The following is a 25,960-nucleotide window of genomic DNA, read 5'->3' on the forward strand; positions in this document are numbered from 1 at the left end:
AGGGACCAAGCAACGGGAGCTCACCCCATCGCGGAGATTTGAACCGCCGACCTTCTGATCGGCAAGCCCTAGGCTCTGTGGCTTAACCCACAGCACCACCCGCGTCCCTAAGAACAAAGTTAGTTGGTCTCTAAGGTGCTACTGAACATTTATTATGTTTTAAATATTATCAAAGTAGTTGGGTTTCCCCCAGAACAGATGATTAGTGCATCAAGTGTTCCCATAAACCTACATGTGCTGTTGGTGGGTGCCAGGCATCAGGGTCTTCATCTGTTTTACGGCAGCAAAGAAATCCTGCAAATCAGTAACAGCAGGAATTGCTGGAGGTTGAAATCTGGGATCTTTTGCGTACAGTGTAACGCTCCACCATCGAGCTATGGCCTTTCCTAAACTTAAGGGAAGTTTGCATTCACTTTAAATAATTCCCCCCCCCCCCTTCCAATGGGAAAGAGGCGAGTCTTCCCTCCCAGGTTCATACCCCTGTTCCCAGGCAGTAGCGCACGCACCGCTTTTGGTGCCTTTTCGTGAGGATAAGCAGATGTTGGTTGCCTGCCTGGCTGCATGTCCCTCTCCCCCCTCACGGGGGATGGCCAGTTGCTATTACATAAGGGGGCTTATGCAATGTTCCCCTCCCCCCCCCATTCCCCGCCGTCCACCTCTTTCGCTCCTCTCCTAGCGACAGCATCAGCTAAGCTCCCAGCTTCTCTGCATCCATTCAGAGGTTCAGAGCATCTCCCTCGCCTCGCTTTCTTCCTTCTCAGCTTGGGAACCGACACCTCCAACCGCGCAAGCTGGGGAGGGGGCGCTCAGAGGAGGGAGAGGGTCGTCTCCTCGTTCCAGGTAAGTCGAGATTTCTTTGCAGTCCAGCAGTTCCCCCCTCCCCCCCAAAAAAAAAATACAGGGTTGCAAAAGTTGTCAAGGAAGGGAGTAGGGAAAGCAATACAATGGAGCATTTGAATGGGCTGATCTCCCGTTCCCCATCCCAAGCTGCAGAATGGACTCGTCCGCCTCCCTGAAGCTATGAATGAAATGTTGACAGTCCAAGAAGGGAGCGAGCTATTCCGAAGGGGGAAGGGAGGTTAACGACGGGTGCTCTCGGCTCACCTCGCGCTACGGCGAGGGAAAGGGTTTATAACGCGCGTTACTATTTAACGTTCCTTCCGCGAAAACCATCCGCGCTGGGGAGAAGGGCTGCTCTCGTTTGGATTTTGAGAAGGGGTTACTCTGTGCCCCTCCCCCTTTCGAGGAGGAAGATGGTACGGCCCGCTTCTCTCCCCCGCCCCGACTTCCACCTGGCTGCCGCGAGCGGCGATTGGCTGCGCGCTTTTTAAAGGGGCAGGCAGGGCGCGCTTTCTCCCCTCCGACCTTTCGCTTCTCCCATCCCCCGACGCGCTTTCCTCCTCACTGACCAGCCGCCCTTCTGTGTGCTTCTCTCTCTCTTTCTCCCCCCCCCTTCGCCTCGCACCCGACGCCGCCCTCCCCCACCTCCTCTCCCTTCCGCAGTTCCTGAGGCGGCCCGGAGGAAGCGCGTCCGAGGCGGCGGCGAGCCCGAGGACCGTCCGAGCCCCGTCCCGGAGCAGCCGGGCGGGCGGGATGAAGAAGGGGCTCCCCCGGCCGCGGCCACGACGACGACGGCGGCGGCCCCACCAGCTAGGCCCCGCCGCGGCGCTGCCATGGAAACGGGCGGCGACGGCGGCCGCCGAGGGACACAAAGGCTGCCGGAGCGGCGCTTGAGGCGCGAGCGGGCCGCGCCGCTGCTGAAGGAGGGAGCCGCCGCCGCTGCCGCTGCCGCTGCCGCCATGGAGGTGGGAGGCGGCCCGAGCCAGGCGGCGGCTTCCCCGCCGCGCTACCGCCTGGTGGCCGAGATCGGGCGCGGCGCCTACGGCGTGGTGTACGAGGCCGTGTCGGGCCGCAGCGGAGCCCGCCTGGCCGTCAAGCGCATCCGCTGCGACGCGCCCGAGAACGTGGAGCTGGCGCTGGCCGAGTTCTGGGCCCTGACCAGCCTCCGCCGCCGACACCCCAACGTGGTGCGCTTCGAGGAGTGCGTCCTGCAGAGAGACGGCCTCGGGCAGCGCATGAGCCACGGCAACAAGCAGAGCGCCCTCTACCTCCGCCTCGTCGAGACCTCCCTCAAAGGTAGGCCGCGGGGGGGGGGCGCCGTATACCACCCAGGGGGGAGGGGGGCCACCCATGGAGGGTCCCCCCCAAAAAACCCCCAGCCCTCGCCCTGCATACCTCGGGAGTAAATGCCCCACCTCGGGAGTAAGGGGCCCACCCCGAGAGAGTTCCCCCCCCCCCCCGCCGCCTTTGCTGGGCGAGGATCCTGTGCAAAGGTAAGGAGGCTGCTGCTGCTGCTGCTCTGTACAGGCCCAGCACACGCGCGTGCACGCTACAGCAGCTCCGCGCGTCCCCTTCCCTCCACTTTCAGTTTGTTTTGCTTGTTCGATCTGCATGCTGCTCTGGGGAAATGATCCCCGGAGTAGTTTGCAAGTCGCTTGTGCCTTAAGCTGGGGTGCTTAATGCACGGGGCCTAATGCTGCCCAGGTGTTGGGTGTCTGGGAATGCCTACTTCCTGCTTGCGAGTTTTCTTCTGGGGGGGTGAGGGCAGAGGACAGGTGCCCCTTCCGCCTTGAAAGGCCTGATCCCAACAGCCAGCCTCTTATTATGTTAAGGCATCTGGTGAAATGAGGGGTACTGGAGCTTTGGTTCAGGGCAAGACTCTATGGGGGGGTAGTTTTTTCTCCTCAGGTTGGTCTGCTAAACCTCCTCTCACTAAACTGAGGTGAGTATGTGAGGGGAATCCTTCCTAGGGTGCCTTATGTGGAATAATCTTGTGTGGCTACATTCAAGGGATGGGTCCTGCAAACTGCCTTTTGTATTCGTGGCAGAAGCAAAAAGGTGTGTAAATAGCACAAGAAACTTCTGTACAGTGGTACCTCTGGATGCGAACAGGATCCGTTCCAGAGCCCTGTTCGCATCCTGAAGCGAATGCAACTCGCGTGCGCGGATCGTGATTTGCCGCTTCTGCACATGCACGTGATGTCGTTTTGAGCGTCTGCGTGAGTGGCGAAACCCGGAAGCAACGTGCCCCATTACTTCCAGGTCGCCGCAGAGCGCAACCTGAAAAGGCTTAACCTGAAGCGACTTCAACCCGAGGTATGACTGTATATGCATACACTTCAAGGTACTGGACCTTGTGGAGATGTTGGGGGAGGGACAGAGAAAAATCCCTTTGCAATGTTCCCTATACAGTCATATCTCAGGTTACAGCCACTCCAGGTTGCGGTTTTTTGGGTTACGGATCGCCGAAACCTGGAAGTACAGGAATGGGTTACTTCCGGGTTTCGGCGGTCGCACGTCCGCAGAAGCACTAAATCACGCTATGCGCAAAAGCGCCGAATCACAACCCGTGCGTGCGCACATGCGGGTTGTGAACACTGCAGGTTGCGAACGTGCATCCTGCATGGATCATGTTCTCAACCCAAGTGTCCGCTGTAGATGCCTGGTGTGTGCATACACCAAAGTATTGGGGCCCATGAATGGATCTTTATATGTAATAGGTACACATTTTTAAAACGGGTATGAGATGGGGGTGCTAAGCATCTTGCTTACACATCCTACAATATACTGGACCCCACAGCCAGACCATCTGTGAGATGACTGCCTCAGGTGGCAGGATCTACCGGGGTAGCAGGTCTCAATGTAATACACACACACACTGATGTAGCTCTTCCTTCCCCCTTTTTATTGGACTAGCCCTGCTGGACTCCTTTGGTTATGGAAGAATAGCTCAAAAAGTCATGGGGAAAGATGGGCACATCCTCAGTGGGACACAGACAGTGTGGCTAAGTTCTACCTCCAGCAGTGCGCTGGCTGCTGTGAGAACAGTATGCTAGACTAAATTGACCACTGGCTTTTCTTATGCTCTTACCACTGAGCTGTGCCTATTTCCTGAGTACAGTGGTACCTCAGGTTACATACGCTTCAGGTTACAGACTCCGCTAACCCAGAAATAGTGCTTCAGGTTAAGAACTTTGCTTCAGGATGAGAACAGAAATCATGCTCCTGCGGCACGGCAGCAGCAGGAGGCCCCATTAGCTAAAGTGGTGCTTCAGGTTAAGAACAGTTTCAGGTTAAGTACGGACCTCCGAAACGAATTAAATACTTAACCTGAGGTACCACTGTATAGGAAATTTGCATGTGGTCCTCTTATGTCCCTTCTCCAAATCCAAGCTGACTGAATCATGTACAGAGAGCACTGAGAATGTAGGCCCTGAAAAGATGAGTGAATGCTTACAGAATACCAGCCCCTGAAGTGCTTTTTTAATAAAAATCCTCAGAAAGTTTGCTTAACAGTTGTGTGTGTGTGTCTTTGATGGTTCTTTGCAGTTGTTGTCTTTTCTGTTCCCCCTTTTTGCCTTCCTGACTTCATAAGTTGAAGCCGCATCTCATGGTGGCTTCAGTCAGTGCAATAAAGAGCTCCTAAAGATCTCAACATGGTCTCTGGAACAAGCAATTAGCTTGCAGCCCATCTGTAAATATTTTCCAACTTTGTTCAGGCCAGTCCAATGTGTGAAAGAGTCATTTTAATGCATATATCTAACCTCTACACATGCGCACCTATCTCCTTGTCCCTCATCTCTCCTCTGAGAGTAGTTCATTTCCTTTGGGATGAGCAGAGACCTCCTGGAAATAGCTTTATTTCTTTCCTCATACCCAACTCCCACCACTACCACCACCTTGGTCTGTATTCCTGTCCCTAGTGGTCCACCTCCACACTAGTCAACCTCATATTCCGTCAGGAGTCACTGTCGCCATGCCCTTTGGAATAGCAGGCACCACAATTACGCCGAAGGCTCAGGTGGTGAGGGTGATCCTCTTGGGGGGTGAGGTGCCTAATAAAGAGGGAAAGAGAGCTAACAGCAACTGAGCTTTCTGTGGGACAATTCTTTAGCAGAAGGTTGCCACAGATTTTCTTTTATTATTTCTCTACATTTACCGTAAGCCCTCTTTTAATAAAGGGCATTCCTTAGACCCAAGTAAATCTACCGAGTGTGGAGCGGTGAGGGTGGGGGATGGGGGGAAGAGAGTGCATGTGTGTAGAGCATGTGTGTAGGCAATGTGCAGCCTTGGACCCAGCAGCATCACCCAGTCTGAGCTTGTGCTGGGCTGTGTGCTCTTTGCAAGGCATACTGTCAGTGTACAGAGCTGGCTTATTATAGCTAAGCCAAGCCCCTTCACGTGTCGGCTGGCGTGCCACAGAGCCTGCTCAGCTGCGTGCCATGCGGGAGCTCACAAAATGCCCAGTTGGGCACCACAGGAAAACGTGCAGCATCCATTTGCTGTGCGTTGGCAACCTTTTGAGTTTCTTGCTTTATTGCCTCGAACTCACGGCTAGTCACTCACTGTTGCCTCGTCAACACAACATGGGGGGGGGGGTCACTCAACATTGGAAAGAGAAGGTGTTTGCTAATCTTCCAGTGTGTCTAATTAATATGGGAGAGGGGTGCTTTTCCCATAGCCGTTTAACTAGTTTTGATGAATTGACTTTCTGCTAATGTGCACTAGGCATCTTAGTAATTATTATTATTATTATTATTATTATTATTATTATTATTATTTATACCCCCACCCTCCCCTGCCAAGTCCAGGCTCAGGGCGGCTAACACCAGGTATAAAAACAATTGATCAAAATACAACTTAAAAACAAGATTAAAGTACGGCATTAAAATGCAGCCTCATTTCAGTAGGAACTCAAATCAAAAACTTTTTGGGGATGAAAACTTCAAATGAGGGATTTCACAGTCCAATCCTACACACATTGACTTGAAAGTAATTCTAATTGTGTTCAGCTAGGCTTTCTTTCAGGTAAGTGTGCATAGGGGTTACAGTTTCTGTGTGTGGCTGTTTATACCGTGTGGCTGTTAATTGCAAAGGACGCTCTAAACGGATGCGTATTCCTCATGGCCCATTACTGGCTATGAAATTGCTTACCGTGTTTAATACTTGAGACGGAACAACTGAAACATTAAATTGTTTCATCTTGGTTATGTTACAAACTTTTTCATGTTTTTCTTTAGATGGGAAAAAAACTTAGGTTTGAGGCATTAATGGAACAGGGGGAGCACCTGCGTGATTTGTAATTTAGTGAATGGAGTGATCCCCATAAGACCTTCTGATTTTTATTTTCTGAGTGCAGCAACGGTTTCAGTTTCCATTTTCTTACTGCGTTCCCTCTCATCCTCTTGTTCACCTCCAGCTTATAACAGGAAAGAATACTCTCTTTTTCCGCCCGCTCCCCCTGTATACAATCAAATCCTTCTAGAGGCCTGTAGCCCACACCCTTTTTCATGTTTTTTTCCCTTTCTTTCTAAAGTTTTTCCTACTTGCTGTTGACAGGGCAGGATAGCCAAGTGGTGATATAGCCTTCAATTACCATAGCAGTAGTCATGGGAACAGACTTGTTTATGCAAATAGCCTGTGCTCCTCACTATTATGGAGGCTGTTATCAAAGACCTGGGAGCAACTTATCTCTGGTTCTGTTTGGTCATACTTGGCGTCTTCTCTTTGGAAGGTCTGTTTTGCTATCTTGCACTCTTCCCAAGGCCCTTGGCTTGCTGCAAGGTGGAGCGACAAGATGCGCGAGAGCCCAAAAGACATTTCAGTAGGAAAAGGAAAAGCAATTCAAAGCTTACATGCAGGAGTGTTATTATTTCATATATTTATATATCGCTTAGTACTGTCTTAAGTGGTTTCCCAACATATATGCAATACAGTCATACCTCATGTTACGTCCGCTTCAGGTTGCGTGTTTTCGTCTTGCATCCCACGGCAACCCAGAAGTACTGGAATGGGTTACCTCCAGGTTTTGCCACATGCGCAGAAGCGGTAAATCGCGCCTGCGCAGACACAGCGCTTCAAGTTGTGGGCTTTTCATGTTATGGACGGGCCTCCGGAACGGATCCTGTCCGTAACACAAGGTACCACTGTAATGGAACTCAGAGGCTGTAATACCAGATGAAAGAATAGCATCTCAGAATAACAAAAACATAGTGGCATACTTAGACTTTTAATATGTTTCCAGGGAAATGAGTCAGTAGCCTGGCAACAAAATACCTGTACAGTGGATGGAGGATTGAAAAAAGGTATGGTCCACAAACATTTGGACCCTTCCCCTCCAACCATAACCACAGAAACAGGATCACCATCCCTCTCTCCCTCTGGCTAAGGTACATTCACCCTCGCAGTGTGCAGCACTCACCCCACAAAAAATGCACACACCACAGGAAAATGCACACTGGGCATAGCCTTCGTAATATGGTATCAAATGCTTTTCGTTTCAAAAGCGAAACCAGATTAGCTTGATTGAGCAATAACTTGTCTCCTGGATTTAATAAATTCCATCTGCTGATGGGCTGCGTGCTGATGAGGACTACCTGCCTTCCCATTCAAGCAGCCAGTTCAGTCAGATGGCTCCAAGTCATTGTTTGCAATGAAACACACCCCGGCAGCCATTTTTGTGGTGCTTTTGTGGCTAGAGGCCTTGGAAGAGGGTGCCTAGGAGATAGCTGCTAGTCAGCATGGGAGAAAGTGTATTAAAATATTGCCCGCGGGATCTCAGAATATTGCTGGAGGTCTGTTCCTGTGAGATCTGAAATGTTGCACAGAAGTCAAAAATGTGTTGGATCTTTAATAGAGAGATTTCTGAAAGCATTTCTGTTCATCTGTGTTCATCAAAGAGCCAGGCCATGTCCTGACCGGTTGACAGGGCCTCCAGTGATGGATTCACTATGGCACATCCAGTTTTCACAAAATAAATCGGTTTAGTTTTGTGTAGAATAGACCTCTGGGACAGTGCTAGGAAGATTTGCTGTCCAATTGCACACTCCCTTCCCAGGTTCCGATTTTTCTTTGTAGTCTCCCCGTCTTGCTCATGCAGTAACCCTTCTCCTTCTCCTTTCTCTTCCCCCGGCAAGGTGAGAGGATCCTGGGCTATGCTGAAGAACCTTGTTATCTCTGGTTCGTCATGGAGTACTGCGAAGGGGGAGACCTGAACCAGTACATCCTTTCCCGCAGGCCTGACCCGGCCACCAACAAGAGTTTCATGTTGCAGCTGACGAGCGCCATTGCCTTCCTTCACAAGAACCACATTGTGCACAGAGACCTGAAGCCGGACAACATCCTCATCACGGAGCAGTCAGGCGCTCCTGTCCTCAAGGTGGCAGACTTTGGGCTCAGCAAGGTGTGCGCCGGCTTGACTGCTCGAGGCAAGGACGGGGGGAACGATAACAAAAATGTGAATGTGAACAAATACTGGCTGTCTTCGGCTTGCGGCTCAGACTTCTACATGGCTCCTGAGGTCTGGGAGGGGCACTACACTGCCAAGGCGGACATCTTTGCCCTGGGCATCATCATCTGGGCAATGATCGAGAGGATAACGTTCATTGATGCCGAGACCAAGAAGGAGCTGCTGGGGACCTACATCAAGCAGGGGACTGAGATTGTGCCCGTCGGGGAGGCGCTGCTAGAAAACCCAAAGATGGAGTTGCACATCCCCCAGAAACGCAGGACTTCCATGTCCGAGGGGATCAAGCAGCTCTTGAAAGACATGTTGGCTGCTAACCCGCAGGACCGACCCGATGCCTTTGAGCTTGAATCCAGGATGGACCAGGTTACTTGTGCTGCTTAAACTCAGGTCAAAGTGTTGGTGTGCTTTGAAAACTGGGGTAAGTGCTCTGCAGTTTCTCTCTTCTCTGCACATCTTAGTGGGGCAATGAAGCCATTTTCTGTCTGTTAAGCTGCTTGGGGCTATAGAGACATTCAGTTGCCTAAGAATTTCTTCCTTTGATAGCATTTCCACCTGGTTTACCTTGGTTTTTCCCTTTAATGACCTTTGAAAAGATTGTTCTGTGAACCACCCTGAGAACTCCAGGTATAGGGTGGTATATAAATTCAAGAAATAATAAATGATAATAAAACATAACCTACAGCTTTGCTCTCTAATGCTGTTCAAATGGTGCAAGAGCAGTTTGTGCGTGTCTGCTCCCTTCCTTTCTACCTGAATAAGATGAGGTTGTGTGCAGTGAATGAGATTAAGGAGCAAGATAAAAGGTAAAGGTACCCCTGACCATTAGGTCCAGTCGTGGCCGACTCTGGGGTTGCGGCGCTCATCTCGCTTTATTGGCCAAGGGAGCCGGCGTACAGCTTCCGGGTCATGTGGCCAGCATGACTAAGCCACTTCTGGCAAACCAGAGCAGCGCACGGAAACGCCGTTTACCTTCCCGCCGGAGTGGTACCTATTTATCTACTTGCACTTTGATGTGCTTTCAAACTGCTAGGTTGGCAGGAGCAGGGACCGAGCAAAGGGAGCTCACCCCGTCGTGGGGATTCGAACCGCCGACCTTCTGATCAGCAAGTCCTAGGTTCTGTGGTTTAACCCACAGTACCGCTCGCATCCCTAAGGAGCAAGATGCTGAACCACAATCAGATCCTTGTTGTTACAAGGATATCATGAACCCTGTTTACAAAGGCAAGTATTTGTATGAATTTGCATACAGGTAAAAAGCATTGTTTTTGAAATAACAGCAGACATCACCTTGAAAGAAGCATTCATCCTGTGTTCAAGAAAAGAGAGAAAGCCTCTTCCAAGATGTTGCTTGCCACCTGCAGTTTTTGTAGTCATGTCAAAACCTTTTTTTAAATGCTCAATTAATCAGGAGTGTGTTTAATAGATAAACACATTTAACCAGTGCTCTAATTGGTTAAACATTGCAGCCCTAAAGGCAGCATACTTGATTGCTTCTATGAGAGCAGTGAGCTGCTGTTTATAAGAAAGGTTGGTGCACTCCCTTCCTCGCAGATACCTTTCACCCTAAAATTGTGAATGCAGTGTCACTCCTGGGTCAATAACTTCAGTGGGTCCTTCCTCCTTTGAGGCAGTGGGCCTGCTCTCCGCTTTTTTCATATTGGTGATGTGAAGCAGCAGAGGAACCCCTTTGTGTTCCGAAACAAGTATGTGTTGGACCCTCAAGACACTAGTTGCCTTTGGTAGCCAGCAAAGATTTGTGCTTGCAACAAGCAGCAGAGGAAAGGTCAGAGTCTGGTTTGACATCACCCAGTGCTTTAGGCTCAGGGAAAGTGGAGTAAAGGAAGTTGCTCCTTCCCACTCCAGCTCTGCGCTGAGGCAAGGAAGGGTGGAGGGGAAGGGTCACCCCTGTTTTGCAGAGTCACAGCAACACACCAAGAGCTGTGAGAAAGCCTCAGTGCTTTCCAAGCATCTCTGCAGACTATTAGGCAGAGGACCCCATTCTTCTGCAGACTCGGGGCAAGTATGCTGCAATTGCCGGGTTAAAAGATACCCTTTCCACCTGCCAATGGCAATCTGGTGACTGCAGCTGTGAGCCCTTACTTGTTGGGGTAGTGGTCCTGTGTTGCTCTGGGTCCTTAAGTAATGGCTTGGGGAATTTTGCCAAACTTTGTTTTTTATCTCCGCTTCAGAATAATGGCTAAGTTTTAGAACTGCCATGTTCAGAGGCAGTGTATCCCTCTGAATAGTGTGCGCTGGGGGCAGCTACAGAGGGCATCTAAGTTAGCTGCTGCGGGAAATTTGATTCTGGACTAGATGGACCTTTGGTCTGATCCTGTAGGTCTCTTGTGACCTGCAGCTGTTCCCAACAGTGTTAATGGCCATTGTTAGCTCTGTGATTTACACCTTCTATCCCATGTTCAGGCTCACTGCAGAAAAGGGGCAGTAGCTTCTGAATATGAACATACGGGCATGAAATAAAAACAGCAGAAAGTTTGTCTAGTTCAGGCATTCATTCATTCATTAGCCGCACTTTTGAATTACTGAATTGGGCATTTTTAAGAGCAGAACCATGTGCTCCCCAACACCTGAGAAGTAATATAATAATAATAATAATAATAATAATAATAATAATAATAATTAATTTATTTATATCCTGCCCATCTGGCTGGGTTTCCCCAGACTCTCTGGGCAGCTTCCAACGGAATATTAAAATACAATAGCCTTTTAAGCATTAAAAGCTTCCCTAAAAGTCTTCCATTCTCCTTCGTTTCTTCACCCAGAACCAATGTTCCCACCCTTCCCTCAGTACAAATTACCCAGGATGCAACTGCTTCTGGAGAATCCCTCATTAGCTTCCTTATAGAGGCTTCCTTCGCTTTTGGCTTCACCAGTAAGGAATGCAGTTGTCCTTGTTTCGCTTCACCTTCGCAGGGCTGAGCGAGGGCCGTCCTCTTTTTGCACAGTGCACGCACAGTACTTATAGCTGTATCCCTCTCACGTACTTGTAGCAGGAAGGCGGAAGCCTCCTCCGGAGTAGGTGCCAGCAACCAGTCAGCTAGCCAGTCAGCAGGGCTCGGTGACCATGCTTTTGAGTCTCCGAATCCTGCCACGTGCTCCTGGATTGAAAACACAGCAGAAACAGGAATCTTGTTTCCCTTCCAAGCACTGCTTGCAAAACACTTTCACATTTCAGGAATGGGAGGACCCTTGAACCATTTGCAAAGCCATATACAAACAATCTGTTACCAAGGATGTGCAGAGAACTTGGCTGAAATTATGGAAAACGGTTGTTAATTTCAGTAGGCGGTCAGAATGCTGCAACAGTAGTTGAATGCTGCAGCGAGTGGAGTGATAAATTTGTCTTGGCAGGCCATTTCTTCTCCATTTTATTACAGTAGATTGGCAGAAGCCAATATTTAACTGGACTGCAAAATGCAAGTCAATATGATCTTTAGAGCAAGTATAGGGCACAAGGAGAAGGGGACGACAGGACGAGATGGTGGGACAGTGTTCTCGAAGCTACCAGCATGTGTTTGAGCAAACTGCGGGAGGCAGTGGAAGACAGGAGTGCCTGGCATGCTCTGGTCCATGGGGTCAGGAAGAGTCGGACACGACTAAATGACTAAACAACAACAACATAGCATGAAAAGATGACTACTTAGTAAGTAGCAGTGAGACTTTAGATAACCTGAAGGACAGAGAAAGGTGAGGCATGGTGGGAGCTTTCTCTGCCCAAGGCAGGCTTGCACAGCTAGCAGTTCATCACCCTAAATTCAGCCCACCAGCCGTAAGGGGTCCAAACAACCTTCTGTTTGGCGATCCCCAAAACAAGGGATTTTTAGGGACCTAACAGACCACCATAAGTGACTCAAGGGCTGCGTTTGGCTTGCTGCATCGCAAGTTGTGCAGGCCTCCCTCACACAAGCCCAAACCATTGAATTGGCTTCCTAAGAATGAATCTGTCTTCAGAGTGCATCCTCTCTCTGCGCTGAAAGCGACCTCATTCATTCCTACCCAGGAAGATTACGTGAAAGGTGCTCTTGGCAGCCTTTGCCTTCCAATTTCCTTCAGCTGTCGGGACTGTCTTGCCCTCCAGCATACATTCCAGAAGTTACATAAAAAGTGATGTGCTGTTCTTTCCGCTCACCAGTCCGGAATGAGCTTAGATAAGAATGTTGTGTGGGGTGTTGCCTAGTGGTGCCTGTTTAGCTTCTTAAAAATCCTTGTTGAACGGTTACTGTTCTAAAATAAAACTTGTGCACAACTTTTCCATGGGTTGGCCAGGTTTGGTGTCAGGGCTGTGGCCTATAATTTGGCCCAGTTCTGTCTGGGCTGAACTGTCAGCAATGTTTAGGCAACACGATGACCATATACATACGTAATAGACAATCTTTATAGAATTCCTTCAAACAATAACAAGTTCAAAATGAAATCTTAGTCTCAAAGTCTCTGGAAATCTTTAAATGAAGTGAGGTACCAGACTTTGTATGATGAAAGACAAGCTGTGGAGCTTAGTGTATTCAGCAAATATTATGTCCAACACTGAACAGAGATTTCAGATATTGACTGCTGTTTCGTAGATTTTCGTCAGCGTGGTGGGAGAATATAAAATTGTTTCATAAACCCATCTTATTTCGAGTGGCTACATATTGCTGTTTATTTTGAATGACAATTCCACCCCCTTTGTTCACAGGTGAAATTGGTGAAATAAAAAAATGGACGGATTCGTATTAGCTGGAGTAAATAATGATTTACTTTATTTCACCAACTGGTATAATGAGATTTGGAACAATTAGAAAAGAAGGGTCCCAAAATTAAGGACAATTTGTCCAAGTCACAACGCGATTGTTTGAAAGCTCTTTCACACGATCCTAACATCATTACAAAACCTGCGGACAAAGTGGGTGGAATTGTCATTCAAAGTAAACAGCAATATGTAGCCCGGCATGCTTCTGCACACCTTCCTTTATCCAGTCCTATATTTGATGCAGACTTTAAATTCCAGGAAGAAAGTACTCTCCAGATGTACTGGTAAAATAATAGGTAAAAAGTGGTAAAATAATAGGGGCATAAGTGAATCCAAAGGACAGGGATCAAGGAACTTGCAAGCCAGTTAATGTCTGTTCTGCCTAAATTGGTAGAAAGCATTCTTAAGGATAAAAATATTTCATATAGAAAAATAGGTATTGGCAAGGAATAGCTAACAGGACTATATGGGCTTTTCCATAGCCCAATGATAGAGTGCACTGTTTGCATGCAAAAGGTCCCAGATGAAATCTGCAACATTTCCAAATAAGACACCTCTCTGCTACCCCGGAGAGCCACTGCAGATCAGTGTAGACACCGTTGAGTTAGATTGGCAGTTCCCAAACTGTGGTCCTGCCCCCTGGGGAGGGGCAGCATTACTTAGCAGGGTAATGGAGGTGTAAATGACTATCAGGCTTTGAAAAGCAGGAATCACTGGTTATCAGTTTTGTTCAATTAACCAACCTAAATAGTTTTAATTGGATTTTGAGCAAATGTGCAATTAATTGTTACTGTTTTCAATTTTAATGTGCTAGTATCTTCTTTGGTGGGTTGTACAAACTGCTATTCTTAATCTTTTTACAGGATAGAGGGCATGGGTTGAGTTTATGGAAGGAGGGGGTTGGCCCCCAAATGTTTGGGAACCACAGAGCTACATAAACCCATGATCTTGATTCAGTATAAGGCAGTTTCCTCTGCTTGCAAAGAGAAAGATCTGTCTCATTAACCTTTTGAAGTTTTTTGGGAAACGGGCAAAAAGAAGTACTTCTCCACAGCATGATATTAAACTATATCGCAAGATGTAACAAAAGGTTAAGTGGCTTCTAAAGGTAATTGTGCTGATTCCTGGAGGATAAGGCTGTCAATAGCTGCCAGCCATGGTGGTTGTATACCACCTCTAAAATGATGAGTACCAGGCATTGGGAACAGTAAAGGTAAAGGGACACCTAACCATTAGGTCAAGTCGTGGCCGACTCTGGGGTTGCAGCGCTCATCTCGCTTTATTGGTCGAGGGAGCCGATGTACAGCTTCCAGGTCATGTGGCCAGCATGACTAAGCCGCTTCTGGCAAACCAGAGCAGCACATGGAAATGCCGTTTACCTTCCCACCGGAGTGGTACCTATTTATCTACTTGCACTTTGACGTGCTTTCGAACGGCTAGGTTGGCAGGAGCAGGGACCGAGCAACGGGAGCTCACCCCGTCACGGGGATTCAAACCGCCGACTATCTGTTTGGCAAGTCCTAGGCTCTGTGGTTTAACCCATTGGGAACAGTAGGAGAAGCTATTGTCCCCATGTCATATTTTATGGGCATCTAGAGACATCAGGTTGGCTAATGTCTGAAACCTGGGCTGGGTAGGTATTTGATCTGATGTGGATGACTTCTTCTTTTTTTCCTGCTCATGGGGGTTTGAGAGGCGTGAGGGTACTGGCATCCAAGATCCTTTCTGCTTTCCCTCCTCTCTCTTCTCTCCCCCCCCCCCCCTTTTTGGGCAGCCTGTGTTTTGCCATCTGCAGTCACTCGTGCTCTGCTAACATGATGCTGCTGCTGAGTTGCGTAACCAGGCTGTGCCCTCGGGGGAAATCCCTCCTGCACATCGCTTCAGAATGGTAAAATGCAAACGTAATAAGCACTGCGAGGGCACAGACCTGCCCTGTGGCTGTTTATTCTAAGGCCCAGCTGCCTCTTCCACCCACCCTGGGCCCAGAGCTGGTAGCGCCTCCATGCAAAGCGCAGCTGCAGTGAAGAAGAGGCTGCCCTGTTATGTAAGGGGCAGGGACGTGCCACTCTGCATATCCCCCTTGCTCGCTTCTGAGCAAAGTGCCAGCCATGTGCTCTTAGAAATGGGTGTCGTGTTCTTTGATGGGCACTGATTTCCCGCTGCTTTCATTGGTGCTGTGGGCTTCTCATCCTGACTTGAATACCTTGGAGAACAGAGACGCGGGAAGCTGACTAATAGCAAGTCAGAGCATTTGTGCATCTAGATCAGTTTTGTCTACACTGACTGGCTATCAGGATTTCAGGCAGGAGTTTTTCCCACTCCTTCCTGGAGAGGCAGGAGATCGAACCAGCAACCTTCTGCTTGCAAGGCAGATGCTCTCCCACTGAGCTATGGCAGCTGAGGCCAGATTTCTGCAGGCGCTGGAGTTTGCTTGTTGCAGTGCTCTTAACATAATCATTTAGCCTGGGCCACAAGCCTATGGAGCTGCATTATACCAGACTATTCAGTCCATTAGCCCATTCATTCTTCCTCATGTGTGAGAGGTTTGACGGCAGGTACATATCCAATACCTGCCCTACTTCCTGAAATATTTTTCATGGAAGATGCCTGGATTTGAACCTAGGAGTTTAATTGCGTATTGGTCTTGTCCTTAATTATTGAGTCATAGGCCACTCTTCTCACATGATTCATTTGCGTTCAAGGGTTGATGTGAGCTGAAAGTCACCAACCTTTGGCTCAGTCAGGGCATGCTTGTCTCTCATGCTTGTCCTGGGATAAGTAAATAATGTAAACACTCCCCACCCCCACACTGGTATTATCCCTGCAGCACAATTCCTCAGAGATTCACAGTGAACTGGGACAGGCAGCGAGGAGGAGTGGTTGGAACACACCCTACAATTCCTTGTTAATGTAAGATGGGGAGGCTGTCCTAACTATGACAGAAACGGAGGCTTGGCTGTTCACATGAGCTCCTGCTAAATCGCAAGTGAATGATTTCAGGACTGAAGGCAAGAACTGTTGTGCCCAACCCGCAGAAGATGGAGATCTGCTGGGCTAAAATGCCTCTCTGTACAGTCGTACCTCAGGTTGAAGTTGCTTCAGGTTAAGCCTTTTCAGGTGGCGCTCCGCAGCGACCCGGAAGTGAGGGAGCATGTTACTTCCGGGTTTCGCCGCATGCGCAGGTGCTCAAAATGACATCACACGCAGAAGCGGCAAATCGCGACACGTGCAGACGCGCAGTCGTGGGTTGCGTTTGCTTCAGAATGCAAATGGGGCTCCGGACGGATCCCGTTTACATCCTGAGGTACCACTATATCTGCAGTAGGGTTCTTTCCCCCCACTCAAGCTGAAGTGGGAAACACAAAGATCTCAAAGATTTGCATTTGCCAGAGCTACTGCTCTGTAATGCCTTTTCTCTTGCTGGTAGTGTTTGAATTCACCTAGACTGTTGCCCTCTGTTTGCTCTGCAAAAAGTGTTTTTTGACACACAGGAGTGTCTGCCTGTCACCTGCACCCACTTGTATATTAGGCAGGACTGATCCTTGGTGTGGCCTGCCTTCTCAAAGGGTCAGGGCTAGTGACTAAGCCTTTTCCTTCCATTGGCAAGATCAGAACCATTAATCTTGCAAAGGCTTACATAATACTTATTGCCATGATCTAATTTGATGGTTGTCATGTTCACTCCTGCGAATTGCAAGGGTTCGGGTAGACCATTGAGGGGCTGTGGGTGCACGCACAAACATATTGATGGAATTTAGGTAATGGGGTGTTTTTCTCCCCGGCCCACTGATTTATAAGCATAGTCTGTGTGTGTTTGTGGAATACAGCAAACATACCAGTTTTGGATTATTTCAGTATTTGGAATTCCATAAAATTAGGAATTTCTGGCAAAGATCTGAGGTGACGAAAGAGATGAATAGGATTAGGAAGAGTCAAAACTTTAGTTTCCTAAGGGGGCCTATGATGTTTGCAGGAGTGAGATATATTTGCAGTGACACCAAGTGCACAATCATATACGTAGAAAGCCTCAAACGATACGTCAAAATCAGAGCTTTCGAAATGACAGCACATTACACAGGGTCTGATAGGTCAGGCAGCATCTTAAGCCGAAATTTACCTGCTTTCTGCTTCAGCTGATTTTGTCAAATAGGTTGCCCTGTCTGTTTAAACAGTGCTCTAATTGCAGCAGCCTCACCTGAATCCTCCTCTCTTAAGGGGCCAATTTTAACTGTATCTAAGCTTCGTTTATGAAGCACCTTTGCCAAATCCAACAAGAAAATTAGAGCCTGGGAAAATGCATTGCCAATTATCGCATACCCTTTAACCATTATTTTCTGCTTGCAGCTTTCTCCAACTAATTGGGCTTTCCACTGGAGGGTTTGTCACAAGAAACTTGGTTGCTGAGTTTGGATGCTGAAGCGAAAACTAGCCTAAACCTTACTCCCAGGTGCATTTTGTCAGCGAGGTATGAGGCAGGTTGCCTGAGTTATGAGCCCAATAATTGGCTTAATGCCTCTTTACGCTCCCAGCCAGGCTAACTTGAGGTCTGTGCAGCGGTGGCAAAGCTTGTCTTGTTCTGCTAATTCAGTACAGAAAGCAACACCTGGAAGCCTTGTGCCTTTTAGAACTATTAAGCTGCAGGGCTGTTAAACAGAAAATCTGACCATGCTCATCAGTTAATTCTCACCATTGGGAGCTAAGAGCTAAGTGACTTAGATGTGATGTCATTCATGTTATATTTAGCATTTATAAAGGGCTTTGTGTACAGAAGACTGAAAATACATTCTAGCAACCCCTACAATAGCCCTGTAAAGGGACTGATGAAATCATGATGTTACTTTAAGAGTGAGCTAGGATGAGATTTGCATTGGGGGAAACTCTCCTTCACTTTTACAACACACCAGCTCTGGCTGGGGATATTTTGCTGGGGATAGACTTGTGCTATCTAGATGGAGATAGGTGCTTTAACCCTTCCTGCCCCCGCTGCAGTCCTGATCCTGGTGAACTTTGGGACATACCTGCTTACTTTCAAAAAACTACAAATCGCATGAATGTTGCGTGGTCCTGTTTGACATTATGACTCCTCTGCTGGTCCCAGCCTCTCTCAGTGCCTCTATTTAGAAGTGACTGTGTAATAAGATTCTTACCCAAAAGATGGTGACACAAAATGGCAAAGAAAATGCAATTCACAGGGAAGAGGAGATCAAGGCCGAGGTAGTGCAGCTGCCCGTAAACCCAGGCCACAAGATGCTTGAGCAGATGAAACCAGAACTGAAACACTGTGTGTGCACTGGAAGAGGCCAAAATTAGCAGTTAGTTGGGGGACTGTAGCTCTTGAACTGAGCATGTAAAGCATCATGTAATAGCCAAGTGAAAGCAGTGTTGGCGCAGCTTGCGTCTCCTGCCATTTAAGGTGGAGGTGAGCTAGAATGGTGCAGACGGTTTCATTGTGTGGAGGACAGGAGATATAGCAACTAGAGACTCTTGATTTAGCCTTTGGATGAAGCGAGTGCTCTGAACTTCTTCAGTGCATTGCAGCAGTCAGCCAGCTTCTCCTCCACCGTCTGCAGTGTAGAGGAGTTGGTGTTTGGCCAGGAAATCCTCAAATGCTTGCTTTCGGCACTCGGGGGAGAGAGATGCTGCTGCCGCCTCCACCACCACCATTACAACTTCGATGAAACACTATAATTACGCACAGACCTCGGAGAGCCGCAGCGGAGAAGTTACAGGATAAACTGCAGAGCAAAACACTCAGCCAGCTTTGCAAATGAGTCTGGTGACACTGGTAGAATGCTGATACACTCAGCCAGAAACTTGTCCCTCTAATCTCCAAGGTCCTGGGGGGATCTCTTTGCTGTTTCACTGGGACCATTGCCCAGCCCAGGTGCAGCAGTCAACACTAGGGAGGTCCAATCTTAATCTGGTACATTGTTTAAATTTGGTTTTAGTCTTTTGTGCACTGCCTTTGGGGCCCTTGTTTTAGGGCTAAAAGGTGGTTTGCGTATATCTTAATTTTAAAAGATCTTCTTAAGGGGCAGGTGGAATCTCTGGACAAAAGTCAAGGACATCCCTGCCTTGTTAGAGGTCGAAGTGCCTCATTGGTTTCTTCTGAGCATCCACAGTTGCTGCTGGCATCTAACTGGGAGACTGTATTCCTTGAAAAAGAAGATAAGACCTCCAAAAATTGTTTAAACAAGCCTACCCAGATGTTTAGGAAGTTGATGTGTGTTTAAATCTGTTTTTAATCTATTGTTATTTTAACTTTTGGATAGGCTTAAATTATTGTTGCTAACTTTTCTCGTTGGTAATTTCCATGTTTTATCTTTTTTGTAAACTGCTTTGAGGATATGTTTTTACAGTGAGGCAGTGTGTACATATTATGAAATGAATCATAAAATCGATGGACTTGGTATGCCCATTCTTCTCTGCCAAGGCTGGTTGTTTGTGGCCAAAGGAATGCAAAGGGTTTGGAGGGCCAGCAAATGTAACCAGGATTTGTTCCACCAGAGTTGTCATAATTCATGTTCTTTTCTCTTTCTTACCAGGGACCTACAATCTCCACGACTTACATGCATAGAGGAAAACTGAGGAGGCTCCAGGCTGATCTCTGGCGACGTTAAGCTTCGAGATTCTTCTTAAAATCACATGAGACACCTAAGAGGAGCAGGAGCTGTTGTAACCCATTTCATTATTGAGACTCTTAAAAGTTTATCAAATTTATGTTCCCCCCTTCCTCTCCCCTTGTTCCCTTTCCCCTTCCCCTCCCTTCTGCTCACTCAGCTTTGCTGACCAACTAAATCTGTGCACATACTTCTGGAGAATTCCTTTTTTACCTAAACAAAATACGGGGTTGGGATATGCAAAACATTTTTTTCTACTGCTGCTAAACACCAGAACTCTGCGTCCAAGATCTGTTTTTCTTAGTGTTTGTTTTTAGCTGGAAGAGATTCAGAAGGGATGTTGGGAGACCTAGAGCTGAACACAAGTTGTCAACTCTAGAGGTTGCTGCTGATTTGGAGAACAAAAAGCAAGCTGGGATAAACCTTTCTCCTTCTCCCTTTCCTAAAAGTGTTCTTCACCAGTGGAACTTGGCAATAAGAAGTCATGATTACAAGAATAAACTCTCTTTCCTTTTTTTATGTGGCTACAGGACTACAGGCAGTGCGGTGCCTGAGAAACGCCTGCAGTTTTGCATGCCAAATTTCACAGGTCAAGAACATAGTAGTATTTGGAGGGGATGAAGAGAGCCCACACGTGGGCAAGTGTTTTTTCTGCCCTTGAAAAGTCCACCAATGGGTTTGGTGGCTTGCTTCGCTACTTAAATGACTGTGAGAGCCTGGACACATCAAACTGATCCCTTAACTTTGGGCTCATTTTGGCTACTTTGGCTTGGTAGATCTTGCCTAGAACTGCCTTGGTGTTAGAGAGAGTGTGTATTAAGCATAGCCCAGCTTGCCCTTGGGGCTTGTTTGTGCTAGCAAATACTTATACATAAACCCACTCAAACTCACGCTTAATACCCTCCCTCTCCTGCAGTCTTCTAGTTTGAAACACTCTTAACTCTTCCAAATATCCCATTTCCTAGCTGTCTTTACACGAAACTTACCAGCTGCCGCAGAGGGAGTTTCTAATCCTGTCCATCTCTTCTTCCATCGGTCTTGATTGGCAATAGTGCTACTACTTTGGGGATGAGGCTGTTGGTTCCAGGCACTGTCCAGAGCCATGGAAGTGAAGGGAGCGGTTTGCCAAGCCAGCGCAATTCGGTTAACACTTGTTGGCAGTCCACTTGCTGGGTTGCCCGCATACCTCCACACTACTACTGAGGCTGATGGCTGTGGCCGTGGCCAGGATTGGTGAGACTCTGGAGGAGATGCTGTGCTGTTTATTCTGCGGCTCTTGGAAGGCCATGAAAGAAGTCTCTGCTTTGCCTACTGTCTTGCTCTTTGCATCCCCTTCTTTCTGGGATGTGGGCAGCCACAACCAGGGCACGAATCAACCAGATTCTTCCCTGGATGGTTATTTGTGGCTGAGAAGGCTTGCCTGCTTATTTCAAGGCCTACCATTTGCAAGTCCTGGTCTCAACTGGATTTCCTAACGCTGGGGATCAATTTGTGTTGAACTTCCTTTGCACACTACCCAGAAAAACCCTCATTTAATTAGCTGTCAAGAAATCTCGGTGTAGGCAATAGACTTTTTGCTCTTGATTAAGCCACGACCTCTGTGTCTGTCTGTCTGTCTGTCTCTCTCTGTCTCTGTGTCTTGACCCTTCAGTGATTCCCTTAAAGTGAAAATGATTCACCTTGACTGGCCTAGAACAGGGTTGAGGAACCTTTGGCCCTCCAGAGATTGTTGCAGTTCCTATAATCCCTGACCACTGACCATGCCACTTGGGGCTAATCTACCAGTTTCCTTGCTGCTGAACTAGAAGGCTCCAGGTGATGCACAGGTCTTGCTCCTCCTAACCAGGAATATATTTCAGCCAGTTAGAACAAAGCAGCTTGAAGTAGGTGAGTCAACCATAGAACAGCCAGAGTCTCATAATGGCATTCTCTGGCTCAGCAATTTGTCCTCTGTTGCTGTTCCAAACAACCGTGCTCATGGCCAGAACAGCAAGATGTGTTGATGAGGAGAAACAGTCTGTCGAGAAGGTTCACCAAGGGTTGCTTTGAGTTTGCAACTCGGTTAGCTGGCAAGTTTTGAAACCAAGAGATCAGTGAGATCCTTAGGCTTAACCCTTTCATATTTCTGAATGCTAGCAAGATAGGCGGTTTCCCTTCCTCTTCTCCAGAGCATCTGTGTGTAGCGGTCTTTGTCGGAGTAGATTAGTCCTTGCTTCTCACTCCTGTGCCTTTGAGGCGAGGGGCAGGGAGGAACCCATAGGAGTGGAAGCATGACCCAGACCCTGGGATAAGCTCTGCAAGCAAATGCCAACCCGTAGCTCAGTTCATCCTTGCTGCTTCTGGGACTTCAGGCACACATGCCCCCCTCTGCTCACGCTGCAGTAAATGCTTGTGGTTTTGTGGTGGTAGCTTGACCATAGTGCCTTTATTTGGAGGGGTGTGGGGCTTGAAGGAGGCAGCACTGGGCCAAGGAAGGAGTTTTCCCCTCTCACTTGTATTTCATTGTTGCACCCAAAATGTCGTCTCTTCCCTCTTATTCTCTGGGGCAGCTTTGTTCGGTTGCCCACGGAATACAGCTAAATCTCTTTGGAAAGACCTTAAATGTTTTTGCATTGTTCTTGTGAATCTGCAACAAACTTTTATGGGCAGGGTGGGAGATCTGCAAGATGGCATCTGAATGAGAGCAACGTTCCTTCTTTGAGGCACACACGCAAGTTTCTCTTGAGGAGACCACCTGCCCGATGAGCTGCCCCCATTTCTGGATGCTGTCCCGTTTACGGTTGTTTGTGTGAACACATTGATCCTTGGAGTCCCATACTGTAGCCTGGTGTTTCGTCTCCCAACTTCACTCCTATAGGCATGGGTGGCAAGAATCCTTCATCCTTGGATGAATTTGGCATGGGGATTGCCAGCTTATTCCTGAGGAATGTGAAATATCACTGAAGGTCCACGTCACAGTTGTTTGACTGACACCACTTTCATGCGCCGTGTGTATGACTTTACATTAAAACTGTTTACATCCATGTCGTTCGAAGCTGGCAGTGTGGGCTCAGACCTGCCAGACATTGTCTTGTATGGGTGCGGCAAGCAGCAGCAGACTGCCTGAGGGGGGAATTTCACAACTGACTTCCAAAGTCCCTGACCACTACAACCACCACCTCCCTTTCCTTTGACTCCTCCTTGTGTGTTGCAGGCATAGCAGACCCAGCCACAAAATTAGCAACATTGCTTGTTTTAGTAATCTCTTTTGCAAGCACACACTGGGTGCTGTCACCTCCTGTACCAGAGTGGGCCACTGTGAAGTTGGGATGGAGGATGAGGACAGGGTGACTCCTAACCTCACCACAGGGTACAACTGTCCCAGGGGCTACTGCTGAGCAGTTTGTTGCAGCACTCCTGAGACTTGGGGCTGCCACCTCCTTGCAAGCTATTTTGGGCGTCCTTTTCAGGGACAGCACTGTTGGTAGAACCAGGGCATGAAATTTTGGGCCATAATGGCACTGTCCCATCAAAAAGTCTCTTCCTGTGCTGCTCATGTCATGCTCCTGCGTGAAGCCTCTGGGCAAGCAGGCCATGATGGTCCTCACCAGCCTTTCGTGGTTTGGTTGGATTACAATCCTTAGGGAAGATTGGCCAGTGATATTTGATGCCCCGGGCGCTTCCATGCTTCCAGTGCTGCTCCTTGAGAATTAAATGCCGCAGGAAACACACCACTTTCTCTTAAGCTAACGTGGCTGTTCTCCTGGCAACGTTGATCCCTTTGCTACTCCTCCAGTATCTCCCTGAACCTTGTTTTTCTTCCGTGGCAGAGGTCAAGGGGAATCAGTATACTTAAGGGGCCCTCTCCTCCTCCTCCTTCTGCTGCTGCTGTTTTCAGGATTGAGGTGCTAATAATGGGTGGCAATTGTCTTCCTTTTCCCCTGGCACTTTGGTTCCCTCAGGATCCCACTCAGATATCTCCAAACACTGTCAGAGTAGAGCAATAAACATCCCCCACTCCTGGTGGGAGAGAGAACGCAGTCTCTGTGAATTCCTTGTCTTTCTCCCCCTCTCTCCCTATATGCATTTGTCTAGTCGGGATTTATCCTTGCTGGGTTTCACTCTAGCACAGCTTACAGTTTAAGCCAAGGGGTATTTTTTACCTGGGCTGCACCTGGCTTCTCCTTTCAACAAAAACACATCTCTGAAGCAAACACACCTAAGAGACTGGATTGCTCTTCCATTTAAACAGACTTGCGCCCCTTCTATCAGAGGTTGTATGTGGAAGGGCAGAGGCACAATGAGGGACTTAAATCCCCTCTCTCCGAAATAGACCTCTCCCATCCACCATTGGCTTGGGAAAGAGGCTGTTGGACCTCCCTCTTGTGACATATGTCGCCGTCTGTTGTTTCCCCAATCTCAGTGTTTCTCAAACTTTGGGTCTCCGGCTGTTGTTGGACTACAAATCCCATCATCCCTGACCACTGGTCCTGCTAACTAGGGGTGATGAGAGTTGTAGTCCCAACAACAGCCAGAGACCAAAGTTTGAGAAACGCTTTCCTATTTACTTGAGTCCAAGGTACCTAACTGAGGGTGGGTGACCAGTTACCTTGGAAGCTGCGTTCTGGGTGCCCAGTGCCATGTGTCCACTCAGCTTGGACCGCTTCCTCGGCATGAGTCTCTATCCAGACGTCCCAACACAAGCAGCAGCTTTCTGCTGACCGGAATGAAGTGTCTGTTGCGGAAAGCTGCCCAGAGCTCTATCTGGGTTGCTTTTCTGCCAGAGTCATGGGACGCCAGTGCTTGATCGGCAAGATGGAAAAGCCACCTCACCCCTCCTTGCTTGGGTGTGTTTCTCTGCTGTAGAGCTTTCCTAGTTGCAAGGAAGCCAAGTCGAAGGAGAAAGCAGGATGCATGCATCAAAGTCACAGCTTCTCGCTCAGGTGGTCACTCTGTGTTTAGCTGGACCATTTAAGAGTGTAGGTGAGGTCTCGTATATGGAAGTCACTTGTTTTCTTTAAAAAAACCCACCACATAGGAAACTGGCATGTCATGGACAAGAAGATCTAGCCACCAAGTTTTCTGAGCAGAGGGCTGGAGGAGCACTCCATTATGCACCACAACCACCACCCCCCAAAACACATCCACACACACTTGCAGTCTGAAATGACACAGCAAAGGTAGCCCACCTTGGTCTGAACTGGCCGTAGTCCAGCCTTCCCTCCCCCTGCCTCCAACCTCATCCCTTTCTCTCTCCCATTTTTTTCCGTTTGGTCCAGTTGCGAGTTTGGCCCACCTTAAGCTTGACTGGACATGGTGTCTTCTTAAACCTGGAAAACCTGCACACACAAGGGAAAGGCTTAAACCCAGACTCCAAAATACAGTTTCCACTTTTGCAATTTCTCATTTTTCTTTGCACAGAAGCTGGTAACCTAGGACCTGTGTGTGTGCGCGCGCGCGCGCGTGTGTGTGTGAACAACTTTATATGTTGTTGGTTGTTGTTTTTTTAAGCTATTTGGTTTACTTGGGTTGGTGTGCGACCTTGTATTTAAGTTTCTTGAACACTGTGGAAACCCTGATTGTGTATGAATGGCAGCAGTTTTGTAAATTAAAGAAACGTTTGTGTGAATAAACGTAGAGGATGGGGTTGAAAAGCCATACCCAGTTTTGAGATGAAGGGTCTTTGTCTTTGTGTTCATTATTCCTTTTACAGCTATGTTTGGTAGGTGGGGATCCAGCCATGAGCACTAGGGCATGGGGTGCCACAACCCTCCCCCCTTTTTTTTTTTAATCTTGACCACCAGCAGCTATGGAAGGGCTTGGATTAACTTCTCTTGGTGACAAGCTTCCAGAAGATGAAAAGCTGCACATGTGATGCAGCAGCAAAAAAAGCCGATGCTATTCTAGACTTCATCAACAGAAGATTAGTATCCAGGTCAAGGGAAGTATTAGGTCCATTCGTGGCCGACTCTGGGGTTGCAGGACTCATCTTGCTTTACTGGCCAAGGGAGCCGGCGTACAGCTTCCGGGTCATGTGGCCAGCATGATTAAGCCGCTTCTGGCAAACCAGAGCTATTTTCCTTCCCGCCAGAGCGGTACCTATTTATCTACTTGCACTTTGACGTGCTTTCGAACTGCTAGGTGGGCAGGAGCAGGGACCAAGCAACAGGAGCTCACTCCGTCGCGGGGATTCAAACTGCCAACCTTCTGATCGGCAAGTCCTAGTCTCTGTGGTTTAACCCACAGCGTCTCCCACTGCTTTATTGTGTCATGATCAGATCACACCTGGAATGCCCCGTTCTAGGC

The 25,960-nt window shown here is 48.2% G+C and overlaps 1 protein-coding gene across 1 annotated transcript; it reads left to right on the forward strand.

The window, feature by feature from the left end:
• The first annotated feature begins 1,658 nt into the window (after positions 1-1,658).
• STK35 (serine/threonine kinase 35) lies at positions 1,659-25,325 on the forward strand. Its single transcript, XM_083745892.1, has 3 exons — positions 1,659-2,136; positions 7,977-8,726; positions 19,601-25,325. The coding sequence occupies exons 1-2, from the start codon at positions 1,674-1,676 to the stop codon at positions 8,687-8,689; spliced, it is 1,176 nt and encodes a 391-aa protein (XP_083602018.1). The 5' UTR covers positions 1,659-1,673; the 3' UTR covers positions 8,690-8,726; positions 19,601-25,325.
• The last annotated feature ends 635 nt before the right edge of the window (positions 25,326-25,960 follow it).

This window comes from Podarcis gaigeae (genome assembly GCF_964106915.1).
Source record: "Podarcis gaigeae genome assembly, chromosome: 6".
Classification (NCBI taxonomy): domain Eukaryota; kingdom Metazoa; phylum Chordata; class Lepidosauria; order Squamata; family Lacertidae; genus Podarcis; species Podarcis gaigeae.

Coding starts and splice junctions, on each gene's coding strand:
- STK35 (XM_083745892.1), top strand. CDS start 1,674: ATGGAAACGGGCGGCGACGGCGGCCGCCGAGGGACACAAAGGCTGCCG. Junction 2,137..7,976: donor CGTCGAGACCTCCCTCAAAG/GTAGGCCGCGGG, acceptor TCCCCCGGCAAG/GTGAGAGGATCCTGGGCTAT.